Genomic DNA, 10,640 nt, shown 5'->3' on the forward strand with positions numbered 1-10,640 from the left:
GTAAATATCTTGAATGTTTTATTTTCCACATTGTATCTGAGAAGTATGTTTTGGATATGGAATATGTACATGAAACTCTTTAAGTTGAAAATGACTCATTTTAATATTTATAGCAAAACTTCTCTTTGCTTTTAATTTTCCTACATCCTTTTATTTTAAAGATTTTTATTTATTCATTCATGAGAGATACAGAGAGAGAGAGAGAAGCAGAGACACAGGCAGAGGGAGAAGCAGGCTCCACGCAGGGAGTCTGATGCGGGACTCGATCCTAGGACTCCAGGATCGTGCCCTGGGCCAAAGGCAGGCGCTTAACCACTGAGCCACCCAGGGATCCCTTCCTACATCTTTTTAAGTAGGATGTGTGAGTGAAGAAGGGAGAGGTAGAATTATTAGGATACTGATGACATTTTATATTCTTACGCATTTTTTGGACTTTTAAAAATTTTTTTAAAGATTTATTTATTTTAGAGAGGGAGAGTATGCACGCATGAGCAAAGAGTGGAGCCAGAGAGAGAGAAAAATCTTCAAGCAGACTCCCTGCTGAGCTTGGAGCTGAATGTGGGCCTCAAATCCCATAACCCTGAGATCATGACCCCAGCTGAAATCATGAGTCAGATGCTTAATTTGCCCAGGCACCCTTATTTTTCTAAAAATTTAAGTAGTGCTCACCATGTGCTAAGCATTGTACTAGGTTCTAAGGATACATTGGATACGAGCTAGACATAAGACTACTCCGCTAGTAATTCTGGTTTAGCAAAAAGTATGTTCATACAGTCTTCATTTGATCAATCAGTATGTTTTATTGACTCTATTTGACAGAAAACAGAATAATGAGCAGATGAAACTGCCCTGAGGGTCTGCAATTTATTTTCTTAAACATTGTAACCAAATTTTCATATTCCTTTCCATTCCAAATTGGCCATTGGTTTTGAAATGGTGTTATTGTGAAATCACCCTCCCAAGAATACTCAAGATACCACCATTAGTTTGGCTTATATATATATTATAGCTTCAGATTGCTTTTGTTAAAATACTACTTTCTTTCTTAGGTAGTTGTAAGTGAAATGCACTTTGGTAATTTATTGCATCATAGAATTATAGTTTTTCTCTTGCTGTTATTATTCCTATATTCAAGTTTTGGGGGTTCTTCCTAGCCTGATTTCCGGATAGCTGCCACAGGAGTTATCCTTGATCTGGATAAATCCATAAAAATTGTGAAGAAATTAAAGCTAACTGGTTTTCCATATAAAATTTTCAAGAATACATCATTTATTAAGGTTCGTATATCTGTATACTCACATATTTATAAATGTGTATTTTATTGAAGGAGGAATGAAATATTTCTAAAATACAGTCTGATGTTTTCAAAAGAGTATTTACAATCTTGTATAAACTTGTTCTTTGATATTTTTGGTTTACTTCTTTGTATTAGTCTTGTCTATGTTACTTAAATATGCTCAAAATTTTAAGGTGAAGTTAATAGTGATACTAATCGAGGGGCTATTCCTTATTCTGTGTGAGACTGACAGAGCTAATATTGAAAATACATTATCTCGTTCACTTGGTTTTGTTTCCTGCCTTTTTGGTTTGTATTAAGAAAGGGAGAATCATAGGTTTGTTAAACAGCTCAGTAGAAAAATAGACAAAGGTATTTTGTAAAATACTTATTGGCAGGGGTATGGAGAAATGGATATACTCTGTTGTGCAGTTTAATGTGGGAGGGTAGTTTGAGTGACATTTATTGAGAATTTTATTATTAGAGTTTCCATAAAAGTACAGAGTTAAGATGATCATAAAATATTCTTGTAATATCAGGTAATAATATCACCAGCACGTATCCAGCTCTCTTATCTTCTGAGCACGTGCACCTGAGTCATAGGATATGAGCTGCAGCCCAGCTCTGGTTGGTGACAGCAAAGGCTATCTAAGCCAGTTCAGTCCAATAAATATCTTTTTGATCTTTTCTTCTACAAAGGCATCAGTGATGAGCTTGCTAATGAACCTACAGTAGAATCTTGACTAATGTTATTTTTGGGAAGATGAAATAGAATTGTATTCTTTTTGACCTAGTAATTCCACTCATAGTGGGGAAAAAGCATTTTGATTATTTTATCACCATTAAAGAAGTTTTTGTTTGTTTTTTACCAACTATTTGTGAACTAAGAAGTAAAATATCTGATTTTGTATGTATGATTTTTTTTCATATACCTATAGGGAATGTTTAATTCTGCCTTGGAAGTGGCTAAATTTGAAGGTGCTGTGATTCGAACTGTCAGTGGCATAAGGGGACAGATCAAGAAAGCACTCCGGGCTCCAGAAGGAGCTTTCCGGGCCAGCTTTGAGGATAAGTTGCTAATGAGTGGTAAATATAACTTTCTGTGGCGTAATCTTAACAGTGTGTTACCATTCATTATTGATTTCTAGCCAGTGTGGATTAGAGGTTGTAGTTCAGGTTTTAGAAAATTGGAATCAGCTCTAGCTCTCCCCAGTTGAAGCATCTTATGCAGTATGCCAAGTCATGCTGTGTATGGAACCATGTGGTTCACACCCAGTAAAAGTTTTGTGATATTTAAGAGTAGTTTACTTGGTGAAGTTTCTTTTCAATAACTGTGCAGCCAATTAGGATTTGGGGTGAATGTTTTGTTCTTTTGTTTGTTGAGATGGTTATGAATCTTCTTTTGAAAATGTTAAAGTAAGTTATCTTTCTTTCCAGATATTGTCTTCATGAGAACTTGGTATCCTGTCTCCATTCCAGCCTTCTATAACCCAGTAACATCTTTGCTAAAACCAGTTGGTGAGAAAGACACCTGGTCAGGAATGCGGACAACTGGTCAACTCCGGCTTGCCCATGGTGTCAAACTAAAGCCCAACAAGGATTCTTTGTATAAGGTACAGTCACTCACACATGTGCTCCATAGATGGGGGTCATCCAAATGCTCTGTACATAATGTTTTCTATGTTTTGAATTTTCAAGTAGGAAATCTACCATTAAATTTGAATGAACATATATATTCATAGAGTATTTTGGAAAGAATGCAGGAAAGTTGTAATAGTGGTTTTAATAGGTGGGAAAGGAGAGAAACTTTTCATTGTATACTCTTTTTTTTTTTTAAATTTCAGTGATATTTTATAGAAAACAATTCATTATATTTATAGGGCTTCTCACCAGTGTGAATTCTCTCATGTATAATGAGGTGTGCTTTTCTCCTAAAGACTTTCTGGTAGAGCTCACATTAATAGGGTCTCTCACCTGTATGAGACCTCATGCATTTCATGAGGGAGTAAATGATCAATAAGTAAAGGTTTTCTGATACCTGTTATATCCATAAGATTTCTTCCCAGAATGTAGTTTCTGGTGTCCAGTCAGGTGTAATTTCAGACTGAACACAGCTGTATTCACCATATTCATAGGGTTTTTTTTACTTTTGTGAATTTCTCATACTTGATTTGAAATTAACTATAACAGAACAATTTTTTCATCTCTGTTAAATTCATAAAGGTTCTTTCTTCTACAGTTAAGTAAATCTTTTTCTTGGTGCATCTCTATTTGGTTTGCATCTCCCCATTACCTCCTGAAATAGCTCCCACATTCGGGGCATATATATTGAGGATTGTTAAGTCCTCTTGTTGGATAGATCCTTTAAGTATGATATAGTGTCCCTCTTCATCTCTTACTACAGTCTTCGGGGTAAATTTTAGTTTATTTGATATAAGGATGGCTACCCCTGCTTTCTTTTGAGGACCATTCGAATGGTAAATGGTTCTCCAACCTTTTATTTTCAGGCTGTAGGTGTCTTTCTGTCTAAAATGAGTCTCTTGTAGACAGCAAATAGATGGGTCCTGCTTTTTTATCCAGTCTGAAACCCTGCGCCTTTTGATGGGGTCATTAAGCCTGTTCACGTTCAGAGTTACTATTGAAAGATATGAGTTTAGTGCCATCATGATATCTATTCAGTCCTTGTTTTTGTGGATTGTTCCTCTGGACTTCTTAAAGGGGAATTTTAAGAGTCCCCCTTAAAATTTCTTGCAGAGCTGGTTTGGAGGTCACCTATTCTTTCAGTTCCTGCCTGTCTTGGAAGCTCTTTATCTCTCCTTCCATTTTGAATGAGAGCCTTGCTGGATAAAGTATTCTTGGTTGCATGTTCTTCTCATTTAGGACCCTGAATATATCTTGCCAGCCCTTTCTGGCCTGCCAGGTCTCTGTGGAGAGGTCTGCTGTTACCCTAATACTCCTCCCCATAAAAGTCAGGGATTTCTTGTCTCTTGCTGCTTTAAGGATCTTCTCTTTATCTTTGGAATTTGCAAGCTTCACTATTAAATGTCCAGGTGTTGAACGGTTTTTATTGATTTTAGGGGGGATCTCTCTATTTCCTGGATCTGAATGCCTGTTTCCCTTCCCAGATTAGGAAAGTTTTCAGCTAAAATTTGTTCAAATACATATTCTGGCCCTCTGTCCCTTTCGGCGCCCTCACCCTCGGGAACACCAATTAAACATAGGTTTTTCTTCCTCAGGCTGTCGTTTATTTCCCTTAATCTATCTTCATGGTCTTTTAATTGTTTATCTTTTTTCCTCAGTTTCCCTCTTTGCTATCAATTTGTCTTCTATGTCACTCACTCGTTCTTCCACCTCATTAACTCTCGTCGTTAGGACTTCTAGTTTGGATTGCATCTCATTCAATTGAATGAAATTTAATTTCTGCCTGATTAGCTCTAAATTCTGCAATCATGAAGTCTCTTGAGTCCTTTATGCTTTTTTCTAGAGCCACCAGTAGCTGTATAATAGTGCTTCTGAATTGGCTTTCTGACATTGAATTGTAATCCAGATTTTGTAACTCTGTGGGAGAGAGGACTGTTTCTGATTCTTTCTTTTGAGGTGAGGTTTTCCTTCTAGTCATTTTGCTCAGTGCAGAGTGGCCAAAAGCAAGTTGTATTGGGAAAAGGAGAAAAAGAGAGGAGAGAAAGAAGGAAAGAAAAGAGAAAGAGAAAAAAAAGGAAGAAAAAAAGAAAAAAGAAGAAAAAGAGAAAGGAAAAAAAGGGGTGGGGGAAGGAAACAAATCAAAAAGCAAAACAAAACAAAACAACAAAAAGAAAAAAAGAACCACGGGGGAGTATCTTCTGATTCTGTATACTTTAAGTTCCTTGGCTTCCCCTGGAAATTGTCCGTCTAGCTGGTCTTCTGGGGGAGGGGCCTGTTGTGCTGATTTTCAGGTGTTAGCACTTGGGGGAGCTGCTCTGCCCCTGCCTGGTGCAGGGCTCAGTGGGGGTTGTTTACCCCGTGAGGCCCCAGGAGGAACAGCCCCAGTGGCGGGGCCAGCTCTGGAAACCTGGATTCAGCCCCCGCAGTAATTCCGGAGCTCTCAGTCTGCAGGGCCTGGAGGCTCAGGGGCGGGGCCGCTGATCTGCTCAGCTCCGGGCAGAAGCGTCCTCGCAGACCTGGGCCCTCCCGGCCTTTGCCTGTCCCGGGGGGAGGCCGGATCCTGGGCTGCGTCCCGGCGCCCTGTGCTCCTGGGCCTGCGCTGTTGGATTCGCGCTCCCGGCTGCGCAGCCCCCTCCGCGGAGCCGCCGCGAGAGACCCCCCCAGAGCTGCTCCTGGAACCGCGCAGCCCCCTCCGCACGGAGCCTTTTCTTCCTCCCGAGCCCCTCCGAGCTGCTCCGGGTCCCGCCGTGGGCGGTGCAGCCCTTAGGGAGCTCGGCGCACTCTCCTGGGCCCGCAGTTGCTCTGTTGCTGTCCCAGGGAGCCCGAGGGCATCCCCTCCCTCCTAGGTCCTGCTCCAACTCCCTGCGAGCCCCTTTCCGCCCCGGGAAGGTTGGTGCAGCTCCTGCTTCTCCGGGCCGGGGCTCCCCTGTCCTGGGGACACTCGCCCCGGCCTCAGCCCGGCTCCTCGTGGGGCCCCTCCTCCTTGGATGCCTTTTGTTTCTTTATTTCTTTTTTCCCGTCTTCCTACCTTGATAGAAGCGCAAACTCTTCTCACTGTAGCATTCCAGGTGTTCTCTCTTTAATTCTCAGGCCGAATTCATAGATTTTCAGGATAATTTGAAGGTTTTCTAGGTAATTTGGTGGAGACAGGTGATTTGGAGACCCTACCCTTCCGCCATCTTGCCCCTCCCCCCGTATACTCTTTTGAACTGTTTTTTTCTTCACCATATACATGTATTACTTTTAAAAACATCAATATGCTAATTTTTATTGAAGCAGTATGAGTGGGTTTTTGTGGAAAGTTATAATAAACCTTGTAGTGAAATATTAACATAAATATAGAAAAATACACAAATCGTAAGCTCATGAACTTATTAACACACCCCAATTGCTATCACCTGGATCAAGTAATAGAATTACCAGCGCAACAAAAGCCCCCCCCTTATGATTTCTTCTAGTCACTACCCCACCTCCACCTCAAAGATAGCCATTCTCTGGACTCTTGACATGTAAATTAGTTCTGCTTGTTTTTTAGTTTTATAAATATAGCATATACTGTTTTGCCTGGTTTCAATTCATTCAGTTTTATGAGATTCATTCATGTTCTTGAAGATAGCAAGTATTCATTTGTTATTATCGAGTAGAATTCTGTTGTGTTACAGTGTCCGTTTATTCATTAATGAACATAATTTCCAGTTTTTGGGCATTATAAATGTTGCCCAGGGGACACCTGGGTGGCTCAGCGATTGAGCATCTGCCTTCAGCTTGGGGTTTGATCTCTGGATCAGGGATTGAGTCCTGCATCGGGCTCTTTGCAGGAAGCCTGCTTCTCCCTCTGCCTGTGTTTCTGCCTCTCTCTCTCTCTCTCTGTCTCTCATGAATAAATAACTAAAAATATTTTTAAAAAATAAAATAAATTAAATAAATAAATAACAAATAAATGTTACCCTGAACACTAGGTGTGACTTGTTTGATGTATATGTGCACACATTTCCTTTGCATAGATTTCCAGCCCCCCGCCCCCCCCCCCCCCCAACCAGGTTGGGATTGGCAGATACAGGGTATGCATGTGTTCAGCTTCACTGTAGTATGCCTGTAGTATTGTGGTGTAGTATACCAGGTTAAACTCCCACCAACAGTAGTTGCTAGTAGTTGGCATCATTCAGTATTTTTTAAATACTAAGTTCTCAGTGCCTTTCAAAATCCCATTTCATTTGGATTTTGGTAGTTGAGAACTTTCATTATTTTCTTCACAGGTTGACAATGAATTTGAAATAATTTGTTTTAATGCAGGATAAATATAAATTATTCTATAATAAGAGGGGGTGCAGGATACCAGTCTGCCATTCTGCTAGAAACTGAAGTTTCCCATGCATTGCTTTTTAAATAAAACAGTAATAAAATTTTGAATCATGTTACATGAATTTCTAATAAAGCACGCTACAGGACATGGTATCTATTGTGTGGTGCTTACTCTTTTTCAGAATGTGATTTCTCTGAGTTCCTTCATTCTAAGCATTTTAGGTTCTTCCTAAACAGAGAATGTTGAATATTATTGTGGATGATGTCTTTAATAATAAATTTAAAGACATAGCAGAAATATTCTCAATATAGTGGACGTTGACCTTGGTAAAAATCTAGGGCAAGACTTTCCACTTATTATTTTTGAGGCAGGTAAAAATTTTGGTCTTCTCAATTTAAGCTTAGGAATTAGATAACCTTAAAAATTGAATGTAGAGAATGTTTGGCCTTTATCTGTCATTTAAATCTCCTTGTTCTCAGCTGGCCTTCCATTGGAAACAGAATAAAGTTAAACTTCAATGAGGATCAGGTAGGGGGACACTTGAGCTGCTGCTGATTGGAGGAGGAACTATGTCTTTAAATCCACAGAAGTAGATAGTGAAGATGAACACCTAGGTTATTAGGCTAGAAGAAACCACCTCAGTGCCCCCCCTCCCAAAAAAAAGGGGGTTTTAATGGGTTTTCCATTAAAAGAAACTTTGGATCTGTTTATCTGCTCTGTTGAGCTCCCCATAGTTCATACCATAAATGTGGACACAGTTGATTTTTTGGGAGAATTTAAGTATATTCTGTGTATTTCTCTGTTTTGCCTACAACAGTGTACATCCATTGAGGCAATCACATTTGATGGATGATTGAATCCTCATTTCTGATGATTAGTAGACTCTGATATTACTGATGATGTGGAAAAGTCAATCCATTGAGAAGATTTTTGGCATGTTTTAAATGCATATAGATCATAATTAAAATAACATTGCGGTGTTTCTTTTTCTTTTTAGCCAATCGTGAGGCAAAAGAAACATTTTAATTCACTGCACATTCCAAAAGCCTTGCAGAAGGCCCTGCCATTTAAGAACAAGCCTAAGACGCAAGCAAAGGCAGGCAAGATACCGAAGGACAGGCGGAGACCAGCTGTCATAAGGGAACCTCATGAGAGGAAGGTACTGTTGATGGATGGCTTCCTGCATGTTGCATTTAGATGTGAAAATAAAGCTTTCAGAAGCACACTTGGTTTTTCTATTGCATTCTCATTTTCATCAGGAAAGGAGAAGAGCCAGACTTATTCGAGGCACCAGAACCAGAAGTTAGAGGAAAGGCCAGAGTCCATTTCCCTTCTTTTGTTTAATCATGCTGTGTCTTATGCATTTTAATGGAGAGAAATAGGTACCCAGCTAGCAAATCACTGTGTTTTAGTTGTACAGTGTCCAAAGTGATTAACAAAGGTGACTTTGTGGTGAAGGCCATTATTTCAGTATTTTGCTCAGTAAATACACTCCTACTTACGCCTCCATGCAATATGATTTCCTGGTTCCGTATAAATTTTCCCTGAGTTAATACTCATTTGGATCATGGATTGATTCTAGCTTTACATCAGCTGAGGTGTTTAGGTTCTCTGAAACTTGGAAGGAATGCACGATGTCTGAGTATTCTGACGCTCACTGGGTTTTGTCCTTGTCAGATCCTTGCACTGTTGGATGCTCTGAGTACAGTGCACAGTCAGAAGATGAAGAAGGCCAAGGAGCAACGACATTTGCACAATAAAGAACACTACAAAGTGAAGCAGAAGGAGGAAGAAGAGAAACTGAAGCGACAGAAGGACCTCAGGAAGAAGCTCTTCCGAATTCAGGGTCAGAAAGAAAGGAAAAATCAAAAGTCCAGCCTGAAGGGGTCTGAGGAGCTATCAAAATGAGCTTCAGACAGATACTGTCATTTGGATCTGCAGAGAAGGATGGTTTCAAATATGACAGTATTTGTAAACTGACAGCAGGGCACTAGAGCCCAAGAAAGACCTTTGTTGGATTTGTTGCCTAGACTGTGCCTTGGAGAAGATAAATGGAAACTCTACTGATAGAACACCTATTCATTCTCAGCCTCTAGGTTATGTCAAGATTTAAAGGAATATTATTTATGCTTTTATAGATTCCTTCACATTCCTCTTACCTGTCTAATTTTTGTGCTCACAAAAATACCATTAAAATACTTTCCTGTTAATTTTGGCTTAATAGTTTTCATTAGGGATGAATGCTTGAGGATTGTGGACAATTGCTCATTCTGCCACTTTCATGATGATTTCCCCTTCCAGAGGGGGGAAAGTATTAACTTGAAAATTTAGCTTTAAAATTTTAGAAAAGGGATCCCTGGGTGACGCAGCGGTTTGGCGCCTGCCTTTGGCCCAGGGCGCGATCCTAGAGACCGGGGATCGAATCCCACATCGGGCTCCCGGTGCATGGAGCCTGCTTCTCCCTCGGCCTATGTCTCTGCCTCTCTCTCTCTCTCTCTCTCTGTGACTATCATAAATAAATAAAAATTGAAAAAAAAAATTTAAAAAAAAATAAAAAATAAAATTTTAGAAAAGAGTATATGGTCCATTGCATAGCTGAGTTTTCCAGAGGCCATGTGATGTGCAATAGCACAGTAGGCTGACTATAAATGAGAGAATTCAGCTGCTTCTATTAATTTATGTTACCATGTAATGGGCAAGTTTTTGTACTTTTAAAACAAATAGGGATCCCTGGGTGGCGCAGCAGTTTAGCTCCTGCCTTTGGCCCAGGGCGCGATCCTGGAGATCCAGGATCGAATCCCACATCAGGCTCCCGGTGCATGGAGCCTGCTTCTCCCTCTGCCTATGTCTCTGCCTCTCTCTCTCTCACTGTGTGCCTATCATAAATAAATAAATAAAAATTTAAAAAAAAAAAATAAAACAAATAAAAAATACTTTAAAATTTTCTTAGCTTTCATTTCTTATATGGTGAAAATTGATGGATACAACCTACTTGAAGAAAAAGTCTTTGAAGTCCTCATTTTTAAGAGTATAAAGATCTTGAGATCCAAATACCTGGAAAGTGCTACCCTGAACTACTCCCTCCTGAGGTGGCCTCCTGTGCTGCTCACCAGCTCACAGTTCTGTACCCAGAACTTAATGCTAGGAGTTAGGCACCTTATAGGAGTACAGTAAATGCAGGGATGAATTAATTAAATTCCTGCTCTATCACTGTGAATGTACTTCGATTTTTTCCTTAGCTGCTAAGATGCTATGGCCTGGCAGCTAGAGTACAGGAAGACAGAAAAAGAGCTGCTGCTGAGCTTTCTGCCTCTTCCCTGTACCTTTCTAAACACACTTCACCTGCCCAAGACCAGGCAGTAGGTGGCCTGCCAGTCTCAGGGTTGGGGGGACTTAAATGTGATCGTGTGCTTTACAAAC

General features: G+C 40.0%; 1 protein-coding gene across 4 annotated transcripts in view; it reads left to right on the forward strand.

Moving 5' to 3' along the window:
- BMS1 (BMS1 ribosome biogenesis factor) overlaps window positions 1–9,430 on the forward strand; it is a 57,291-nt gene extending 47,861 nt beyond the window's left edge. For all 4 annotated transcript variants that reach the window (XM_072806175.1, XM_072806172.1, XM_072806173.1 and 1 more), the window contains exons 19-23: window positions 1,155–1,277; window positions 2,215–2,362; window positions 2,714–2,889; window positions 8,218–8,379; window positions 8,898–9,430. In XM_072806175.1, coding sequence (XP_072662276.1) covers window positions 1,155–1,277; window positions 2,215–2,362; window positions 2,714–2,889; window positions 8,218–8,379; window positions 8,898–9,128 — 840 coding nt within the window. In that variant the 3' untranslated portion in view covers window positions 9,129–9,430. The remainder of the gene's footprint in view (window positions 1–1,154; window positions 1,278–2,214; window positions 2,363–2,713; window positions 2,890–8,217; window positions 8,380–8,897) is intronic.
- The last annotated feature ends 1,210 nt before the right edge of the window (window positions 9,431–10,640 follow it).

The sequence above is a fragment of the Canis lupus genome, chromosome 29, assembly GCF_048164855.1.
Source record: "Canis lupus baileyi chromosome 29, mCanLup2.hap1, whole genome shotgun sequence".
Classification (NCBI taxonomy): domain Eukaryota; kingdom Metazoa; phylum Chordata; class Mammalia; order Carnivora; family Canidae; genus Canis; species Canis lupus.